We start from the raw sequence: 23,711 nt of genomic DNA on the forward strand, positions 1-23,711 counted from the left end.
TTTCTACTTTAAATAAAAACAAATTAAAATATTTTCTGAAAATAATTTAATTTGTTCTAATACTTCTAATAGTAATAAACAATACTATCCAAAGAAACACATAGGCGTTGGTACACATGGCGTATGGTACTTATCACATCACATTGTAAAGCTTTTTTTCTTCGTTGACAACATGTGAAATGATATTTTGTTTAATTTCTTAGCGCCGCTATTGTATCTGCTTCGATATCGCCTGCTACGTTCATTGTTCCGTATTGCTACAATTGGTTGAATAGTTCTTGTGTTCTGCAATGTCTGGATCGATACACAATAACTACGCTTGTGCCTTTCACGCATACATTAAATAGATATTACCATTGTAGGAAAGACATATAACTTCTTATGGGAATATTTAAAAGCACATACAAAGCCTGATCCCATATTTAAATAGTTTGCGCCCTAATTAGTTTAATACTGCGGAAGACTTCATTAGCTTACTTGTTTTTTTTTTAAGTTTATTCTTGATACTTACTATTGCTGGCGATAGCTGAGAAATCGGAATTATTGTCCAAAAAACACACAAACACATAATTTTACACCAACATAACAACCAAACTGAACAGGATATTTTATTTACATACACACTAAACCAAACATTTTTTGTACAGTTATTGTATAGGTAATCAAAACGATTATAATAAGATAATTATGAAAACTATACACTATATACACCAATATTTTAAAATAAGAGTACAATCAACACCAATATCACAAGAAATCCCTTGAAGGACCAAACTGACAAACTGTGAATAGAACTGTCAGTAATTTTCTTCTTTAATTAAAATGCCAGATTTATTAATGTAAAAAGATTGCAAGTTACGGTATGCAGTATAAATATAGATATATAATAATAATAATAACAATTGGCTAGCCTTGATCTGCATAAATATACAATTTAGGACCTACTTACCAAATACTTACTCTAATAAGATTAAATCATATGAGCTCATTTTGGAACACAATTCTGACTTGTTCGAATAAATTGGCATACAATGTCACCGTCAAATAATTTCAATAGTAATTAACTTTATTAACGATGAATATTGTGAAAATCAAATGAAATACTCATCAGTATTCAATAACATTCTTTGTGGGTATATATTATATATTTGTTTTAAGATCATGTAGTCATGCTAAATGGCAATGTAGTTTAAAATGCAAAGTCAGTGTCAGCCCTACCAGAACACTGTGTTATTACGCAACCTTCGTCGGCCGGCGCTATTTAAAAGGAATCCGCATTCCTAGCCTTCAATAAGCAACACGAACCCTAACAGCCCTTACACCCAGGGTAGGGACTGGAATGTCTTCGTTCTGTAGCATATGTATACTCCGTTTTTAGGGTTCCATACCCAAAGGGTCAAACGGGACCCTATTACTGAGACTTCGCTGTCCGTCCGTCCGTCCATCCGTCTGTCACCAGGCTGTATCTCATGAACCGTGACAGTTGAAATTTTCACAGATGATGTATTTCTGTTGCCGCTATAACAACAAATACTAAAAACAGAATAAAATAAATATTTAACGGGGGCTCCCATACAACAAACATAATATATAAAATAAAATAGTAATTAATATAGGTTTAGTATATTAGATAATAAGTTACTAATATAATGTAACATAATATAATATGGAAAGTCTGAAATAAATGTTTAGTACCTGGGCGACCGAGCGTTGCTCGGTTATAACAATTTAGTGTATAGGTGATAATCTTAACTACATTTTTTTACTAAATTAAACTTGTCTAAAACAATAAAAAATAAAAATTATATATAAACTTGAACATATAAAAAAAACAAAAGTTAGTCACCGGGCGAGATTCTAACCCGTAACACTCGTTTAGCAGTCCGCGTCTTAACCCGCTGGACCAGACGGACAGTGGCCGGCAACAGGAAATTAGCTACCATATTCTGCGTCGAAAGAAAAACGCATGAAAACTCGAAAACACGCGTTTTCCCAAACATAAGACTAATCTAGATCGATTGTTTACCCCCAAAAACCCCCATATACCAAATTTCAGCAAAATCGTTAGAGCCGTTTCCGAGATCCCGGAAATATATATACATATATATATACAAGAATTGCTCGTTTAAAGGTATAAGATTTAATTTAATTTAATATTTTTTTTGCCGTTTTTATAAATAATGGTACGGAACCCTTCGTGCGCGAGTCCGACTATCGAAGAAAATTAAAACAAGTTTTCCTTTTAACGTGATTTTAATACAAGTGACAAAATGTAAATATAACAAGCATTTAATGTCCTCGGTGCATTTTAATTATAGATATAGTATTGTTACCTAATTATTACTCGTACATAAGGGTACCCACCCACACAAAAGTAACTTGTTATGCCTAAATTCGTAGTAGGAGGATCCAATTTCAGAGTCGATCTCATAATAGCCTCTCTCCTTAATTACGTAGCGACGACGGCCTAAGCCCTACGTCAAGGGATTTCCATGAAAACAAATCCTTGTGTTGTTTTTGTTATATTGAGTCTATCAATTAAGTACCAATTTAATTTCCATTAAGTTAACTGCACGGTCTGCACGTAATTAATGGAAATTATAAACCCTGATATCTGTTTGTTAGTGGAATGTTCGGAAAATGACTTGAATATGCTACAAAAGTCTAAACTATTAAGTGTATGAAACATGCATGATGTTGATGTGATGACATTAAATATGTATGCAACTTTTTGGTATTGTATGTATTATATTAATTTAAACATTGTCCAAGACTGGAACTGAAATATTTTTCTATGCATATTCTGAAGTAACTTAAAAGTTTAATTGGCCGCTTACTGGAATTTAACCAGAACTGTACCTATAAATAAAAATGGCTGACCTGCTTCTCTTAATCAACTCAGACTTTTATAGAGCCTAAATTTATTGAAAAGTTTTAGTTATTACCAGTTGAGGCAAAGAAAGTATTGACTTCCTCCGTAAATTCCTACTCAATTAGTGCCTGACTTTAAAAGTGTGGGATTAAGGATAAATGCAGTTATTTTACCATCTTAACCAAAGCCCTTGTTGGCTGATAGATAATCATGAAACTACCAAATAGTCTAAAGCGGTACATCACTTGTTGCGTGGGTCCATCAATATGAATGAAGCCATCTATCGATTGGCACTTTCGGCCGCCGGCCGGTCCTCGGCCTTCCCGCTCCCGACCTTCGCCTCTTCAGCGTGATTGCTTCCTAATGGATTTTAAATTGTAGCGACATCGGTTTAATTGACAATGTTGCTACTACTTTATTAAATAAAAACCCTTCTTTTGAACAGTTACAATACTATTCTCGACACGATGTCATCAATTCTATTTTTCGCGACGCGTTACAAGCGTAGGCAAATTCAGGGTTCGAATTTATGAATTCGAATTTGCATATAATTTTATGCGCTCCATTGAATCTTCATTCGTTTCAGAACCGTGTTAGCTAAAGAGTGGGTGTAAAGTGGGCGTTTACTCGCTTTATATATATCGGTTTAAATTTTATAAGATACCTACAGTTTTTACCATCTTTAATTTAAATTTTTAATTTGCGATTAATTGTCAGCAACTTCGTCCAGGTATTATTCTTTAATCCCACCCTGATGTCCACCCCCATTTCACCGTCCCCATTAAAGAATATCATATAAGCACTTATCTTTTTAATAAATTTAATTCAATTTCACTCCACATATTTAAAATTTAAACGATAGCACAGTACGGTGCATGAATGCATTTTTTTTTAAATTATAATATTAGTAAAAACTTAATATGTAAATATTTTGTCCGCAGGCTGGTGTTAATAGCTCTCGTGGTAGAAGTAATATTCCCGGTAACATGGCAATGCCAATCGGAAGGCTGGCACGGAGGCGCGTTCGTGCGGCTGTACCTGTGCGGCGCGCTGGTGCTGCAAGCCGTGCTCATGCTGCTGCTGGCGGCGCTGGCGCACCAGTCCGCTAGGGGCACCATCACGGAGGTCGACGCCAGGAAGCTGGTCTCTCCACTCCTGTTGATGAAGTAAGTGTCTGTGACCTGGCAGGGCTGACGCCACATTCGTGCGGCTGTACCTGTGCGGCGCGCTGGTGCTGCAAGCCGTGCTGATGCCGCTACTGGGGGCGCTGGTGCACCAGCCCGCTAGGGGCACCATCACGGAGGTCGACGCCAGGAAGCTAGTCTCTCCGCTCTTATTGATGAAGTGTCTGTGACCTGGTAGGGCTGACGCCATATTAGTTCGGCTGTACCTGTGCGGTATGCTGGAGCTGCAAGCCATGCTGATGCTGCTGCTGACGGCGCTGGCGAACCAGTCCGCTAGGGGCACCATCACAGAAGTCGACGCCAGGAAGCTGGTCTCTCCACTCCTGTTGATGAATTGAGAAAGTGTCTGTGACCTGGCAGAGCTGACGCCACATTCGTGCGGCTGTACCTGCGCGGTGTACTGGCAAGCCATGCTGATGCTGCTGCTGGTGACACTGGCGCACCAGTCCGCTAGGGGCACCATCACGGAGGTCAACTCTAGGAATCTGGTCTTTCCGCACATGTAGATGAAGTAAGTGCCCCTGTGGTATAAAACAAACAAAGGGTTTATCACGTTTATTACCTTACAATAATCAATAAGGTTTGATGTAATTGCCTGTTGAAAACCAACAAAGTAGCTTTATTGCCTTAAGTACCCAATTTATAAAGAAACTTTGCGAGTTTGAAGTGCCGAATGGAAGAAAGTATTAGGGTAAAGGCACCTATTACCGTGGTAGTTAAGGAACTTTTCAAAAGAGATTCTAAAATTAAGGGTATCAATGCTGTCTAACAGCCAGGAATATTTTTTTTTCATCAGAGCATTTAATGAACTTTCCGTTTCACACGTTTTTGGATTCATTTTGGTTTATTATATGTATTAAAATATTTTTTGAAGCCAAAATGACCAAATCTTCTATTACCGTGGCAAGGGACAGGCTGTGATTCTATTATCGCGAATTGAGCTTTCATTACCGAGGGTACAATTGGCATGATTTTTCTGCACTCGTTAATAGAAACCAAACTCAAAATTCGAAACCTAATACCGAGGGTTAAAACAATAATAACGACGTGGGTTCTGTATATTATTTTTGTATCATTAAGTTTAATAATGACACAAAAATAAAAAATAAAACTATAGGAGTATGTTTAAAAATAAGAGATATATTCGAAGAGATTATAATTACACTTTGGTACAATCAAATACTATTAAATAGTTAACTTACCAAGTACCCACGAGTACCTGTATAACAAGTTATAAGTTGAATGTTTTACATGTAAAACAACAAAAATTATTGTTAGTAAAGTTTTACTAAGGACGTATATGACAAATAGGCCTGCCTGTTATTAAATAAAGTAATTTTTAAATGCTATAAAGATTGATAAGAATGTGTCTTACTGACATAATTAGCTGCACAAAAAAACAAGTAAGTAACATTTTCTCATAAGGCACAGCGTAAATTATAGTCGAAATTTTATAAGCTGGACGTTTACTACCTGAGTGAAAGTTTACCACAGTGAAATGGTAAACGTCCACCTCATAAAATTTCGACTATATATAAAAACATGAAAATATTTAATTCTAATATTTTTGATAAGGTAATTAAGTTAAATAAAGTCTCTCACATATTATGTGTTATAATTTACCCGTTTATAATTAACAAATCACAGTACTTTTCTTATTGCTGATTCTTATAGCTAAAAAAATCATGTCTGAGATTTTGGACTACTGTATAAATAAAATAATATAAAAAAAATCTAATCCGAATTGTCCGGCAGTTGGGTATCCTTCCTTGTCAGAGTAATAACTGAATCAGAAAACAGAAGAATTTAAATCTGATAATGATAACTGAAGTCTAAATTTTATCAACGAAATCTGTACTTGCGGTACCCTAAATGCGATATTTCAATACAATACCAAATAGTCACTCGGTAATAGATAACTCTTTAAGAGCCTATTACCGACCCATTCGATATTTCTCTGGGTCGGTAATAGATTTCTATACATTCTATTACCGAAGGTAATCTGATCATACCATCGGTAATAGGCTTAATTTGGAGTTTAATTAAACCTAATTCCGACCCATAAAAAGAATAAAACACAGATGGTTTTTCAAATCAAATCAAACACGTATATTACAAGCTTCTTGTAAAGACAAAATCACATAACTGGCAAGTACATTTTAGGTTTTAACTCAAAATAAAAAAAAGTTGACAGATTAAGGGTTCCCATAGAAACAAGGAAATCGGTGCTGAAGTTTTTGTCAAAAATTAAGGGTTAGTTGAATACTTTCCATACCACGGAAATAGCTCTTTAATAGCGTGAATAGATCAAGAATGGAATAAATAAAAGAAATTATAAAATTGATAATTTGTACCAAAACTAAAGAGTAAATAACAAAACTACCACTTTTTCTATTACCGTGGCATACCACGGAATTACTTACCACAGAAATAATTGGCGCCTATCACCGCTGTATTTTATTTTCAATTTTAAACGTATTTCCCGGTCAAAAACTAAGTTAAAAGTAATTCAAAATCGTGTAGAAAACAATACACAACCTCTTAAAAGGCATTGCACTAGTTTATTTGCCATAACTATTACGTAAAACACTAAGTAAGATTGGAGTGCACTTACCTGTGGTGTCACGTGTCTGTATGGAACAACCGGTTCTTGCGCCGCCGTCGCACAAACTGACGAATCGCGAGTTTTTTGTTACACTCACACAAATGCACACTAATGGACACGATAGACCAATGAATGAGCTTGTTTTGTGTATGCTTTATTTCTTAGGGAATAGATCTGTTTGCTTGCAAAATGAGTATTTGTAAACACCGCGGTGTTAGACGTCGATTTTGATACCCGCGTTAATAGCCGCCGTTACCCTAGTATAGCTTTTCGCGAAAACGTTCAATTAATCAAAGCTTGTACGATTAAGGACTTACACAAATGATGGTCGGTAACTCGACCACCTAAAGCGGCACTTAGAAATTCCTCAATTGAAATTTGCACTTCCCTTGGCTGCATTTTAATAAAACTTTGCCAACCCCTAGCTTATACAGGAAACTTAGTTTTGATACTATGTATAGACAATGAAGTGAGTTTAGTTTCTAATGCGCATAGGTTAATTTATTACACAGAATCCCGTCGTGATTCGAATTCGCTCTTGCTCGATTGCTTCCGTTTATTTGAGAAACATTAACGCTTGAAAACCGCTTTATTTCAGTATTAATAAAAACTATATTGCTGCTACACGAGTAGTAAATGTCGATTGTTGATGTATTGCGCAATCGTTGGCCCCTGGCCAATGAAAACATTTATTGAGGAAGATAAATGTTCATTATTAACTGATAGTTATTTTTGAAACTTTTTATCGATGATTAGGAATTGCCGATATGTGTTGAATGAAGAACGGTCAGTATTACGTCGAAATAATAAATATTTAACTTTTCATATCTTTTAAACACCCCGTTTTGGTAAAGTTTGAAATTACGAGTAACGCAGAACCAAAGACATTACGCAATATTTTTGTAAAGTAGAAGGCTATGAGTAGGTTATTTGAACTCTTTTTAGGGTCCCATACCTCGAAAGGAAAAAACGGAACCCTTATAGGATCACTTTGTTGTCCGTCCGTCCGTCTGTCTATCTGTCAAGACCCTTTTTCTCAGGAACGCGTGGAGATATCAAGCTCCAAGGGACAGTAGACCTGAGTATTTGATATACATTCCAGCCGGAACTCCTGACGGACGAACAACAAAGTGATCCTATAAGGTTTCCGTTTTTTCCTTTCGAGGTACGGAACCCTAAAAACGTAGCTGTATTTATCTTCAAAGTCATTTTCAATCTTAAATAGTAACTATTTATTTAAACGTCGAAACGAAATTACAGAGAAATCTTTATAAAATATTTACGTGTATTTCAATAAAATTTAGAACCATTAATCTTTGCGATTCTTTCAAATCTACTTCGCGATTAATACGTATTTACAAAGCTTGAGCATCTCAGACGACCTTGACCGCGTGTCCTTTGATAAGATAACCCAAATGTCAGAATAGCCGGGGAAGCGTCTACGTCTGGTAAGTTTGGTCGGCAAAGTTCTCTTTCATAGAAATGAAGCTATTTTAAACCCTTGTATCTGAATTTTAAGATCTATGGCATGGTGTCAGACAAGGTTATGGGTGATATGTTACATTTGTCATTATTACATACATTCAAAAACAGTTTTGTTACGGCTTTGAGATTATCTATTACAACTTAGCTACAAGAATTGTGACATACATGACACCGTGTGTATAGGTATTATTTACAGCAGTGGCAAATAAATGTGCTTATCATATTTTTTTAAATAAATTTCCATATGTTTATTTAATAATTTCTCGGAAATGGCTCTAGCGATATTGTATGAAAACAACAATTCGATCGTACTATGGTTGATTTTTTAAATGAATAAGCTTGCCCGAGTTTTCACATTAGGCCGGCGGGTATTAAATTATAAAAAAGTAATGATGCGATTTAATTTTCAAACCAGAGGCTAACGAGCACCTAACGAGGCTTGTGGTAACGTGGCTGCGTACTTTGCCACGTGCAGTGGGTCATATCATAAATGAGTATATATTATGGTCGTGATGATGATATGTACAATTAAAAAAAAAAAAGGTATTATTATAATATTTTAGTATTTCTTCTTCTTATAGGCTTTAAGTATCAATTGTATAAACTCATTTGAGTCTGAGTTATCTACGAGACAGGCTAAGCCTAGTGTAGGAGCCAGAGCAACCTGATTAGTTTATTACATAGCCAAGGTACCTACATTTCGTCAATTGTATTTAATTAGGTTAACCTTAACACCCCTGTAAACATATTTGTGTACCTATAGTACATTCTTGAAGTTTTTTTTTGAAATTTTATATAAAGTCTAATTGTACGAATTTTCGAATTAATCCCTGCAAAAATTAACTGTATGATAGATTTTTGCCGCTACTGTATAATTATTCCTTTATTTTGGGTCTTACTTTAGGTTTTTTTACAATATGAATATAAAATTAAAATATGAAAACACAAAACAATACAAAAATATTATAAACACATTATTTAAAAAAACTAACAGCAGGGCTACAGAGAGAGGAACCGCCGGACTTTCCGCGCCATGTCCAAAATCACCGCCTTCTGCATCTGACCCTTGATCCAACCATCTAGCGAGAGTCTCGACCTCGACCAGAGGCTTGAGGTGTTGGTCGAGACTCGACCGATAGTCGGTTCAGCGAACGGTCTCATAGCGAAGAGTCTCGACCAACACCTCAAGCCTCTGGTCCAGGTCGAGACTCTTCGCTATGAGAACGTTCGCTGAAACGACTATCGGGACATGATCGTTCATTTTATTATATCAGACGTTGAAGCATTAAAGCGTTGTAATAAGGGACGCCATAAATTCCTGACTTAAATATCTATTAACAAATCTATCGAACAAATCCTCTTCTCCTCAAGACGAAAATGAGGGACCCGCGCGAAAGCGCCTTTTCATATAAACTTATTTGTAGTCCTCATTTTCTTCTCTGGATATTAATATTATTATATGTTGACACAATTCGTTGTATAGCAACCAGCCATGCCTCTTCGGTTGTTTTTTTTTTAGTTTTTAATTATTAAGTAATAAGAGATAAAATTAAAAAAACTGTTTTTCACTCCTAATTTTTACAATAATAATAATATTACATTACATTAAATTAAAGCTCTCCAAGAGGCCTCTACGTGTTGGATCTTTATCCCCACGCAAGCCTATCGAAAGACCGGATTTGTAGGGCTGTGAAATCCAAGGAGATAAAATATTAATATTTAAAAACGTCAAACGTAGGAACATAGTATACATCAAATTATGTCAAAATATTCTCCACGATGTCTATATCCAGAGAGAAAAATTGGGACTACGTTTGCATGGAGTAGCAGCCGTCCCCTTTCCTCTTAAACGGCTTAAATTTAACGAAGAAAATGAAGCGTAGGGCGGTCGTTCTAGTTTTCAAGAATCTTAAGAATTTATGTCTCATTCATGTCACCTAAATAATGATTTGGCATAGTAATGATTTTTCTAAATTAGTTGGTTAACTAAGTAGTTGTGAATGATTTTGCATTCAAAGAAACCCAGTGTCTTGGCACTCAGCCAGACCAACTTGTCGTAATTAGCTAAGCACCTGCTTGTTATTTCCAGCTCTCTGACCAATAACGCCGCTATAAAAACGGATTAAATCAATTTACTATACTGTCGACCGAGGCTTGGCTGTGTATTCTCTATTCTCAATCGTTGCGGAAGCACGAACTAGAGTTCTTTATTCAATTTAACCAGTGTAACGTAAACTTGAGATCCATTCGACGGCTTCCTAGCAGTGTTGGCCGACCGTCAATTGCAATTGACTATTATAACCGTCCGTTACGGTTTATGGTTCAATTTGTAATGGTTATTGGTCAATTGCAATTAACGTTCGGCTAACACTGCCTCCTAGCCTAGTCGGTAGTGACCCTGCCTACAAAGCAGGAGTGTTGTGTGTACATATACGTAATATCTATTTGTATATACCTACATATATCGTCGTTTATTAAGCTAAATAGCTGCTTGCTTATAATTACTTAATAATATTACCCACACACGACACAAGCCATACTGAGAGACTAAGTCGATCTGTGTAAAATTTCATCCATTACAATTAGTATGATGACTAGAATTAAGACAACTTATTTTAAAACATTCACGTAATAAAGTACGTACTGAAAAGTAACATTACTTCTAGAAATTTGGCCATTAATATTTATTACTTTTTTTTCAATAAATTATAGTAAGTCAGCTGCAGAGAAAAGGTACCACCCCTGCATACAAACTTCTATGCAGAGATTAAATCGTAAAGATCAAATTTCTAGAAGTAATGTTACTTTTCAGTATGTACTTTATTACTGTATGTACTGTATTCCACAAAAATCCATAATGGCTAGCTGTTATTTTTAGAGTGCCACAAAATTTCAGTCATGATCCATAATTCTGTATCTGAGGGTTAAATTTCAGTCTTAATCTAAATTATTTGCATTCATCTCTCATACCTATTTTTAACTGGTTTATCTGAGCGAGCGATCGCTTCCACGGCGAGCGATCGTAATGACGCCCCTGAGCACATAAGATTAGGTAACGCTGTGCACTGTCTGCGAATCTCTTGCCATCCACGTACATTTAGCCTGCGATCATATAAGTAGTAACGTCAATAAAGCATACGTAAGATGATTTGGTCACGTTTTAAAATATCTGCAAACTTGCCAAAGGCCATTGCTGTAAAAAAAACTTGTATTATGCAAGGAAGCAAAATATTGATGCTTAATCATGTTTTTCTGAACGCTTTTATTTAATACACAATTGTCATTAGTCAGATACATAACAAAGGTGTTTAAACATAAATCTAAACAGGACTTTTCAATGCTTTATAATGAATTGTAACAATTGAGCAACCTGTAGAAGTATTGTATTTGTTTGCGACTTTTCTCAAATATTTTACTCACAAATAATCAAAGGATTCTATACTCTACATTGTAGATTATCCGATGTGAGTGATGTGACATTGACATTTATGCATATTTAATATACTTTACTTTAGAATACATTTTTGTAACTTTGAATTTGAAATGTCAATAAATCTCCGAAGGTTAACGTATCATCTCACGGTGACATTGGATCCATCATTCATTATGTCGAGGTCTGTATAAATAATTTATTGTACTTCAAGTGCCAGCTGCACTGATACAAGTAACTTATACATATATTAAAGAGCTTTATAAAATGTATACAAAGATTTCGTGTTTTCATTTCTTTTATGGATATTTATAAGAGCTTTCGTGCTAATGTGATAAATGCTGGCGACTTCCACAAATCTTACATTAAGGGCCTGTTTTATAATATCCAAGTAGTCCTGAACAAGCTACTTACTACCACTTATCTGACGTATAAAGTCATCGTTGGCGTTTAATCTGGCAGTTAATTTATTTACTAATTAGCTATCCAATACTTTACTCAGACTTTGTGAAACAGACCCTTAAAGCTTATATTTTTCTGAACGGGCTGAACAGTTTTTTTAAACAAGTGAGGATCATTACCATAAACATATTATGAAGGATACCCATGACAGATTTAAATCTTACACAAATGCGTCACTACTGGGTGCTAATCATTTCTAAAAATAATGTTAGGTAGATTTTTTATTATCATACAATGTGATGTGACAGCGTTTATACTTCATACATTATTCAATAAAAGCGAGAAAACGGAATGCTAAGATTGAACAACTGAAGCAAATTAACCTTTGTTTACTCTGTAGTACTTACCTTCTCCTCGCTGTCTTTGTTGGTTGATGTTCTTGGAAAGGATGGAAGTAGATGGATAGATAGACCAACAAGAGTGAACCGTTGTACAGCTATTAAACCATTATAATGAGATTAAAGGTAATAGTAATCAGAGAAGTCTCAAAAATTTAAGTGCTGGGAAGAAGTAATGTCTCTCTATCTACTTTCTGCCTACAATTCTTTCTTACCTACAGTCAAGAATTGGCTATGCGAGCCAGCCTCACCAGTCACCCGCTTAGCGACTTCTGCTGTGATTCTGTCTGTGCCTTTTAACACTTATTTAACAGTATAAAAACAGATTGTTTATTACAGGGTGCTGCTGGTGTTGCCGGAGATAGCCTTGAACGTGATGGGCACCATGTGGATGTTCTGCGACGTCATAGAGTGCTCGGTCTCGGACAAGTTCTCAAACGTAGTTATTCAGAGTAAGTCACCGTCGAACGACGAAAATAGCATACGGTTTCATATTTAACGCAGTGAAAGTTTTTTTAGGACATATGGTGAAATTGCGCTTATTATATACAGAATAGGAAACTATCTATCTACCAAAATATTTATCAAAATTTGATGAAATAAAACGACAATAAGATAAAAATTAGCCGATAAAAACTTGGTTTGGAAGAGTGATTTAAGTAACATTTTCCTTCGACCAGGCATAGTCCTTTTCAACTGGGTGCAACTCGCGCTGACTGTGTTCGGTCTGTTCATGGTGTTCGACCCGCTGGGCTCGGTGAACTACGGGGACATGGTGGACACGCCCAACCAAGTGCGGCACCACCGCAAGGTCACCGGGCTGTGGTCGAGGCGGTTCCGGTGGGCCTTCTGCTGGCTCAAGCGGGATGAGCATGGGAAGGAGGCTTTTCAGCAGGTTGCAGGTGAGTTTCCACAATTTCTCTATGCTTGGCAAGATGCTTGTAACTTATATATATAACAGAAAGCAGTATTAACAAAAATTTATGTATAATCACCTGCAGAATTTTACTTACAGAACCTGTGTGTTCTGTACAACAGACTTTTAGACAAAAATATGAACGCCTCGTTTGCTAATTCAAGTGGAAAATCCTACTTTTAGGATCTCGAACTTACAGGCAAAATGATCTCATAGCAAAGTCTAATTTTGTTCAATAATGGACAACAACAACAACTTGCTGTCTCCATCTATATCAGGAATCTTTTTCCAGCTCTCCTCAGCGCCCTATTCAGATCAACAGACCTCGTCCCGTCCGACGTTGTGGCGGGCTGCGTCCTGCTCCGAGTGCGCCAGAAGCGAGAGACCCGCGAAATGCGCCGTATACAAATGCTCAACGACGAAGAACCTATATACACCACTGATGTCAACAAAATTTTCTCCGAGACCCCGCCCTGGATGAACCTTAAAGATGCTTTGCATTACCTTAGGCTGTCCATAGCGGCATACGGCTGGCCCTATGTGTTGTATCGGCACTGCTTCACTGGTTTCTGCAAGTTGGCCAGGCACTTGACGTGTTGCTGTTGTCGGTAAGTTATAAGTGGATTAAAAAAAACTGTCTCTTACTTAATAGCGTCATTCGCAAACCAGATCTAGACTCGTCCTGTCAAGTGGGGAAACTGAGGACAGTAGGGATAACATTGGACAAAGGAAATATATAATTACATATCGATTAAAAGAACATTACTAATTGTACTATTTAATTATGTCAAACGCAGATCAGTGTAAATTAAATGGCAATCGCAAAGCAATTGTTTTGGACTGATTACATCAGCGGATATCTCTGTTATTTAATCTAATTATTACCTACGATATAGCGTAGCTACTATCGATTTCATCATTCTTATCGAACAACAGGCGGAATAATACCTATGCAGTTGCACTTATCAAGCACTTGAATTAAGTGTTTTATGGTTATATTCCTGTGGATAACTAGATTTGCTGCTACCGTTTTGATAGATGACGAGCAAAGTAATTACTTGCGTACCTACTTGTAACCGTGTTCGGTTACATTGAGTTAAGATGGCGATGGAATTAAATTAGGTACCTAAATATAGATTGTGAAGAAGCTTTTCATTATACACCCACGCCTGTCAGTAGAATATACTGCTATAAATACTCTTTCGTAGGTAGAACTGTTTCCATTATCTTGTCCTCAACCTTTTATTTAACATTCACTGAACACACGGCGTATTCCGTTTACTTTTACTTGCTCTATAAAAATTCAACTTAACGGTTAATTAGTTACCGATCAAGGTTTTTTTTTAAGTTTTTGTACACACAATCCTCTAAGACTTAACATGCACTGCGATCAACCCTCTACCCTCTAAGACTGCGGTAATTGGCTTAGATATATATAGTCTAATTGATCTACATAGGAGAGATATGTTTCGTTGTTAGGCTTTTAGAGAATGATAGTTACTTTCGTCACGTAATCTAAGGGCCTACCGCGAACCAAGTTCGACGTGTTGCCTCTCTATCGCACTTGTGAATTCGTACGTAAGTGTGATAAAGAGGCAACAAGTCAAACGTGATTCGCGGTAGGCCCTCTGATACGCTACTTTTGATGTTGACAGTACCTACTTATTATCTCAATATGTCTAGATAAAATGGCATACATAAAGAAACCTCTCTTTTCAGCCCCAAGAACTCGATTGTAACGGACGACAACTGTTGCATGTGTCACTTCGCCGGCGTCAAGTACATGTCCAAACTAGAGGCCGACGACATCATCTTCGCGTCTTTCAACAATCACGTCTTTGAGGTACGTACCTATACCTACAGTTGACAGTAGGTAGGTAAATCTTGATTTTTAAATTCTCTCTGTACAACGTCGGCTGAGAATACGTGTGCCATATCCATTTTTTCAGAAAAAATAGTGTTTTAATGATTTCTAAAATAATAAAAAACATGCTATAATTGATATGGGTCAAATATTCTTAAAAGGCATACAACGCCCTCCGAATCCAATATAATGACGCCTTCAGGATGCTGTTGGGACTGCCTCGTTACTGCAGCGCTTCAGGGATGTTCGCCGCGGAACGAACTGATGACTTGTATGCCATCAGGCGTGAGCGAATAGCGTCTCTGTTGTGCCGGGTGCGGGGCAGTCATAACAGCATACTCAAGGCCATAGCTGACAGGGTGGATTGTCCCTTTTGGGTGCAGTTATAAATAAGTAATGTAGTATGTAGTTAGTTACTAACGTAGCCATAAGACACACTAACAATCATATGGATAAACTTTATCTGAAATAAAGAATTAATAATAATAATATTGACACTAACTAATCGGTTTAAAAAATATATATTTTCAAAAATTTGCCATATCCGCATTTTACTATATGATATTAAACTTTGTTAACAAAAATTGTGACATATCCAAAGTTTTATGTCATGTAAGTCATGTTACATTGTACATTTAATATTTACCTACTCATCAAAAACGGATATGGCAACAATAAAAATGGTTTTCTTTCATCATTACCACTATATTATTCATAATATTTGCATGGTACTATAAAAAATAGTAAACGTACATGCATGCATGCAACATGCAACATCTACATGTTAATAAATAAGTTCTATATTTCCTAAATGATATAAAACCTTTGGAGATATTTTTTTTTTGCTTTTCGCTCTCCTGCTAACCAATTTAAGTGGCGTAGGTAGGACGATGACAAGTCGTGTCATAGAAATAAAATAAGAATTAATGAGAATAATCAGCAAAAATTATCCAATAACAGCATATAATAATTGTTCAGCAACAGCGTTAATTAGGACTATCCTCCTAATTAACGCGACCGCTTCTCCATACAAACCTAGTCCCCATTTTCCTCCCTGGATATTGACATTATAGAATTAATTTCAATTTGGTAAGTATGTAAAAAGTAAAGATTGATTGTGATTTGCGAAATAATTGGCCTCAGAAGTTGTATATTAAAAACATTTTGAAATGTGAAAGCTCAAATCAGTTTTTAGGGGAAGTTTGTATACGGCTACCATTTACGTACGGCGAAGGTCTTTTTGGTTTAAGGGCTCCTGTTATAATTATAACTGAGAATCATTATAATTAAGCCGCCCGCGTTTTAGTACCCAAAATAGAAATTAAGTAGGTGGAGAAAGATAGTAGATTGTTAACCAAGGGATGAAAGGCACTTTCAGACGAGGTAGTTTCGAGCTCCAAAGAGTCAACCATAGGGCCAAACAGAGATACATACAATTGGTGCAGAGAGAAAAATATATTGAATGATTTAAAAAAGCAAACTAATAAATTACATTATAAACGAATAAGCTATATAAATACTACTACTACTAACTACAATTGATGGCGCAGCGACCCAAAATGAGTCTTGGCCTCTGACACGAGTACACGCCACCAATTGTCTCGATCTTGTGCCATCTCCCACCAGTTATCGGCTTAGAGATCGCGCAAGTCCGCTGCAACAAAAGCTATTTGAATAAATAAACAATATATAAACTACCACATATCAAATACATACTGTAAATATAATATTGATGCATACTCGTATTATTCGAATTCTTGTTTTAGTATATGCTTACGTAACATCCGCCATCATCGTATATTAATATGTTGTATTTTCATCGGAATGTAAAATTATTCCAATTACTTTTGTCTGACTGTTTAAGTTATTAGTTACGTTACAGCGATTTTGAACAAAGTTGGCTATTAAATATACAAACCATTGTAAAGAAAGGTACAATGATTCACGAGCTACTTACCTAATAAAATTTATGAGCAGCTTTAAGCGCTTGTCGTGAATATTTCATTATTTACCTGCCGAATTCTTTTGGTGTACTATGTTCACGTTACAATAGCGGTTTTATATGACGCATATGTTTGCAAATACTTAATTTAATACTCATATATATTATTAAACATGAATTACCTACCTATTAGTATTAGTACCTATGATACATAAGTACTTACCGCCCAGTTCGATGCCACTTCTTAAATATATTTTTAGCCCGGATAAGGTGAAATATAATTAAACAGATCATTATATTCTATGTAATTTACTATTAAAGTAATATTTATTATCGTATTTATTGTATATATATATATTCAGCTAACTAGTGGCCCATGGATTAATAGCTTAAAACTAGTCTACATATTATAAAATACATAACTTAAAACTAATAAAACTAAATAGCTTCTGCTCGCATCTGCGTGGAATTATGTCCATACCAAATTTCTTCTTATTCGGATACACGGTTTTAGCGTGAAGGGGAGACAGATAGAGACCAGACATATTTTAGCATTTATAATATTAATAGGGATTCAGGTAACATCGTAGCGAGGTCACGATCACGAAGATCAACCCGCATATATTCTCAGCCCTGGTAGTATAAGTTGCGTTCTCGCGCGCGACTCCATACATCTAGTGCGACTTCAAGTATGGAAACGCGTGCAAGAACGCAACTTATGCTAGCCGTTCAGGCCGCGTAGCCAACGTGCAAATCGGTTACGCTCCGTAGCGATCGAAACGCAACTGATACTGTCGCACTAATATAGAAGAGTGATAGAGAGACAAAGCGGTTCGTTGTTGAAGCGATAGCGATTGTCGCCTTAGCTAGGCCGGCCGATATGTTAATCGGTTTGTAAAGTAGATATACAATGAAGATAATAATAAATTTCTAATTTCTCACGCAATCGAGCTGTTTTTAGCTGAAACTACGAATTTATAAACGATAAACGACAGACAGGATGAGGAACCACTAGGTATTTGATCTTTGTCCTCCCGTTATCTGCTATTAATCATGATGTCATGATGCAAGTATAAAATATGATTTAATTGCTCATATGTCAATTTGTCAACTATTATTTTAATTTTAGATTAATATTTTTTTTAATGTCGTTAGAAAAGTGTTAAGTAAGGTGTCTGAGATACTCGTACGTGCACAAATTTGTGCCCAGGTTTCTATTAAATTGTAAGAGAAAAAAATATAAATCTAAACGCAAATTGAGATGAATAATTCGCCGTCAGCACCAGGCAAGAACAACTTTGAAAGAGCAATTCCCGAAACAACCGCAGCGGAACCAGCTGAAGCGTAGTTATATGTATAAGTACGAGTAGGTACTTATTCATTCCGAAATAGGGACTTTACAAAGAAATATCAATTCGTTATTCTACATAGTAAAACATAAGACAGCCAGTTTTTAGTAGAATATTTGCATTTTTTTAATGAATGCATAATTTAATTTTATAATTTTCGATGTTTTCCTTGCTTGACACAGAGATCGTTGTCTTCAAGTCCTCGACTCGTCCTTTAGAAACAAAAGAATGTTATTCGTATAACCGTAATAATTATGAACTTTAATATTTAACAAATCACTGTGCATGTTTACTTAGGTTAATAAATAAATACATACAGATTATGATTTCAACTAAGAACAAAATCAACTTTCGTTACTTTTTGTAATTGTGAACGCTACTTTCTAATTATTTAAATATCCCACGTATCAAGCATACAACCGCTTGTAGAAATGTACACGTTAAGAGAAATGTGCCGATGTTTTCAAGTTTTGTTTACCAGCGTAATACATAACACTCGCAACAAGCCAAAACAGCCGTAAACTATCAACACATCTCAACAACATTCTTACCTTAAGTCGAAAAAGGTATTTTCTGCCGCCCAATATTCTACTACAATACGCCCTTTTGCTAATATCGTATAGTAAGAGGGATGTGAGAGAAAACTTCCGTGGCGCACTCACTCCCCTTAGTTGGTTGTTTCGATATCGCCTGCTGATGAATTAGGTTAGATATTGTTAGATACGGAACGGCGGAACGCAAATTATTAGAGGGGTAACTTTCATCCTAGTATGTGTTTAAGTTATTATGAGTATATTTAACGACGTATATTTGCGACGACCGGTCTGGCCTAATTGGTAGTGACCCTGCCTACGAAGCCGATGGTTCCGGGTTCAAATCCTGGTAAGGGCATTTATCCGTGTGATGAGCATGGATATTTGTTCCTGAGTCATGGGTGTTTTCTATGTATTTAAGTATTTATAAATATTTATATATTATATACTCGTATAAGTATCGTTGTCTAAGTACCCTCAACACAAGCCTTATTGAGCTTACTGTGGGAATTTGTCAATTTGTGTAATAATGTCCTATAATATTTATTTATTTATTTTTAATATTTATTTAAGGTGCGCAGAATTTAAAACGTTTCTCTGTAGGTAAAATAATAAAAAAAATAGGACATACTTATGCTAATAATATAATAAGTAATTATTTTCCTTAGTTCGTGAGATATCGTGACGTATCAACAATACCTCAGTTTTGTAAATTGTTTGAAATTAACTAAATACTAACTACATAAGAACTTATTTCAGTCAATACGCGAAGCTAAAAGAATGAGAGGAGCATCAGGACACGACGTGAAACTTAATGAAACGATAAATAGTAAATCGAGATAAATAGCAGTACATAGTTGATTAGTACGGAGTAGGTAGGTATACAACAAGCAATATTTCGCGTACCTACCGTTCAGAAGTTCGCCGGCTCGACTCTCGCGACTGTTCAACTCCCCTCAAGCCATATTCGTTTACAAATTAAACCGCAGAATGCAGGTCATAGTTTTCTTGGCTCCGGGTTGGCTACATAAACAAACAATTATTGCGTACGGCTGAAATTTATAGTATCATGCAAACCAACACTCAGTTAAAAAACACTGTAATATGTAGGCAATAGAATGAGAAAATGATGTACCTAAGTAAACAAACATGGCTTGGCTAGAATTTGAGATATAATATATAACCGAGTATTTTAGTAACCGAATATTTTAATAAATTTTCACGTCGAAATATCTATTCGACGTTTGCTATAATATATATTTTTTTCTTTTTTCCTTATACTTGATAAACCAACAGAGTGGCCATGCAGTCAGCAGCAACGTAATAAAAACGAGTGCAGTGATATACACGCCTGCACACACACTGACTGGACAATATGCATGGGAAAATCAACCGTCAATTTGATTTTCTATTTTCCGAATTCCACTCATAAAAAGGTAGCATCGTTTATTTAGAGCCTTACCGACTGTCAAAATTGTATAAAGAAAGAGCCCAATATATAAAAGCACCATCTAATTTAACTTTTACCAGCCATGTCCTAATGACACTACATATGACATCGTAGGAAATGGAGCCAGTCACGGGCGACTTAATGAACGCCGCAGTTGAAATGTTAAACTTCAAAGTTCATGCTTCAGGCAGTTTTATAACAAGTTTAGTTCAGCTAATGATGTTTGTGCTTTATAACTACAGACTTTGAATACACACAGATACAAGTAATCTAGTGTTTATTAAGTTTTACAATAGGTTAAGATAGAAATAGCCGATAAGTCTCTGCAAAAAAAAACACCTATTTATTGCCGACTGTACTTCATGCCAGCAAAGAATTGAACTCGTTTATACGTCTATTCGTATTCTATTAAATACTAGCGACGTGCCTCGGTTTCGCACGGGTAAACCTTAACAAATTATAGACCTAAATCTTCCTTAAGAATCACGCCATTGATAGTTGAAAACCGCATCTGTTCAGCAGTTTTTGAGTTTATTGCGCACATACAGACAGGCGCGATAGTTTCAAATCGACATAATTATTAGAAATAAGTGGGTTAAAATCAACTTGCAATTTTGTTAGTTACTTATTTATTTTACTCCTTTTCTGAATAAGGTGAATATTTTTTCAGAAATATAAGCAATGTTTACCAATTATTCCAATGTTAGTAGGTTTGGCCAAGCTTTCATATTTTCACTAGGTTCAGTAGGTCGCGCACTGTGACCTAGAATGCGTAGGATACTTACATCTCAGTGCACGTACATTAACTTTATTGCAGATCATAAAGGTACGTGTCTAAACTACTCACTCACACAGAAAATCTCTTAGCGAAGTCACAAATTCACTAAATATAGCTAGTTGTAAAACTCTCTTTAATAACGCCGCTATTTTAACCTAACCAATTATTTAAACATACATTATATACATTTTATCTTTATGACAATAACATGTACCTACCTAAATAATAACAATAAGGTGTATTGGTGCGACCTAAGTTCATAGCCGTGACCGTTCCAACATGTTTCGTTTAAATATTTTTGTAACAAATAAATTGTTAAAGTTAATATTAACTATGAATAACATTACCAATGATCATGTTAAATATTTATAAGTTAACACGTGTTTATGAAAAACATGGAAAGCGCCGTGTTTGATCTGTCTATTGGATAATAGACATTTTCTTATGTTGAATTTATTTAAACGTCTTTTTAATGCTCACGTACTCATTGTAAATGTTTTAGCATATTTTCCTGTAAATGTGTAAAACTTGGTGGGGGCACTGCCGTGCCCCCAGATAAATACGCGGGTAACAACTATTTAATATGGGTTTGATGGAAATTTTGCCTGTCAGTAGACCTTCGAAAACAACAGCTAACGAAATAGGCCTTGTGGCTTAATATTATCAGTTATTAACCCTTTACCAGGCTAAGGGATATATATTTCCCACATGAAGCACTTCAAACATGTGTTCTATTTTAGATGAGTAAGACTGACATTCCATTGTCATTTCTGAACTGTCAGCCTGGTAAAGGGTTAACAATCTTATTTATTAACTGTAGGTGTTTGAGTGCTCTCAAACTATTCGGAAAAACAAAAATGGTTGCTTTATAGATAAATTAATAGTTAAAGTTCAATGTACTTAGTTTTTTTTTTCACGAAAAAAAATATATAATTGTCGACTAGGTATCTAGCCAATCATCCGTACCTACGTTGTTATTATTGGTCGTCCATTGTCTATCCCAGTGAATACAAGAACGGCATGATAAGGCCCTTTATACATATAACGTGAAGAAAGAGAAAGCGCGGTGATTTATTGCAGAGTCTTTTATACTCATCCTGATTTATCTCGTTCTACCGTCAGAACGCGTCCATACGTATTCTATATTTAAAAAAATGTCTTAAACATAAAATCAGCCAAATGTAAATAACTGATTAAAATATGTATTTATTTTGGCCTGTAAATAAGTAGGCAGTTGATTTTGATCTGTAAAATCTACAGATGGGTCGTATACACCGGGTAAATAAGTATTTACTCTTTACCTGTAGTAAAATCACAGATCAGATTTTTTGCTGTATTATTTTAAATGTATAGGCATAAAATCAAAATAAATATGCCTGGGAATATTTGAACGCGAAATCGCGACCGTGTTCCAATCTCAAACCCGGCCTCGAAAAAAGACTGGCATCGCCATCTTGTATTAGAACACTGGGGTTGTCATTGTCACACTCACGAATTGCACGATACACTTTACAAGCACATTTTTATTTTTTTAATGATAATTAAGTTAAGACTCATTAAGGCTTGAGCAATCTCGCTTGAAAAGAGATGTTGATACGAACCTTAGCTATACCAAAATGATTTATACTAATAACCAAGTAATTGTTCCCAGCTCCCGTTCTGCGTGATAACGGACCACGAACGAGAAAGTGTGGTGGTGGCTGTGCGTGGGTCCATCTCCCTGCGGGACATCTTCACAGACTTCACCGCCGGTTCTGAGCGGTTTGAGGCCGATGGTAACTATTTATAATTACTGTGTAAAGCCAATAAATTCAGACCAAGACAAGTCTCCAACGATTTTGATAGCACACGCATTGCATGTGTTATTTATACGTCATAATTTAATAGAACTTTGACATTAAAAATAATATTTGCACCGCGTGTGCTATTAAAATCGTTGCAGACTTGTCTTGGGGTCGGGTCGACTGTTTTGAAATTTGTCATTTAATTTTTGCGTTTGCACTATATCAATTTATTTAGTCTATATCAACTAACAATAGTGTATGACTCACCAGTGATCTAACTTTTGTGTAAATTGAGTGGTTTTCCTTCACCACTTACGTAACCTGAGTAATGGGTACATGTATCTAGGCTGTAAAACTTTGATCATGTTAGTCGTTATAGAAGACAGGTTCTTATAAAAAAAAAAAAACTTAATATTTTCATTCAATTGAATGTGTAAAGGACTTGTAAGTTTTTTTATCGTAGAATTACTGAAATAAAACCTGAGTGTTAAAATGCAAAACTCGCTTCGGGCTGGAACCTTCTTTGCGTTCGAAACATTTAAGGCACAGTAGGTTCAGAGAGAGGTTGGAAAGTCGTAGCGCTTTTTGAGATCACAATACGGCTGCCAAAAATTTAATGAGATATCTTAAGGTCTTTCTCGAGGGACCTCAGCGATTCAACTCCTGAGTTTTTACTTGCGCTCGATAGAAAACAATCTCGAACAAAGGTCTAAAATGCA

The 23,711-nt window shown here is 35.8% G+C and overlaps 1 protein-coding gene across 6 annotated transcripts in view; it reads left to right on the forward strand.

The window, feature by feature from the left end:
- Positions 1–23,711, forward strand: part of LOC133520927 (diacylglycerol lipase-beta) — a 100,584-nt gene that overhangs the window by 65,512 nt on the left and 11,361 nt on the right. For 5 of the 6 annotated variants that reach the window (XM_061855627.1, XM_061855629.1, XM_061855630.1 and 2 more), the window contains exons 3-8: positions 3,814–4,038; positions 12,716–12,828; positions 13,057–13,278; positions 13,585–13,900; positions 15,012–15,135; positions 22,860–22,983. In XM_061855627.1, the coding sequence (XP_061711611.1) occupies positions 3,814–4,038; positions 12,716–12,828; positions 13,057–13,278; positions 13,585–13,900; positions 15,012–15,135; positions 22,860–22,983 (1,124 nt within the window). Of the gene's footprint in view, positions 1–3,813; positions 4,039–4,256; positions 4,391–12,715; positions 12,829–13,056; positions 13,279–13,584; positions 13,901–15,011; positions 15,136–22,859; positions 22,984–23,711 lie in introns of those variants that run through there. The other variant, XM_061855632.1, reaches the window with a different exon arrangement.

Source organism: Cydia pomonella, chromosome 9, assembly GCF_033807575.1.
Source record: "Cydia pomonella isolate Wapato2018A chromosome 9, ilCydPomo1, whole genome shotgun sequence".
NCBI classification, from domain to species: Eukaryota; Metazoa; Arthropoda; class Insecta; order Lepidoptera; family Tortricidae; genus Cydia; species Cydia pomonella.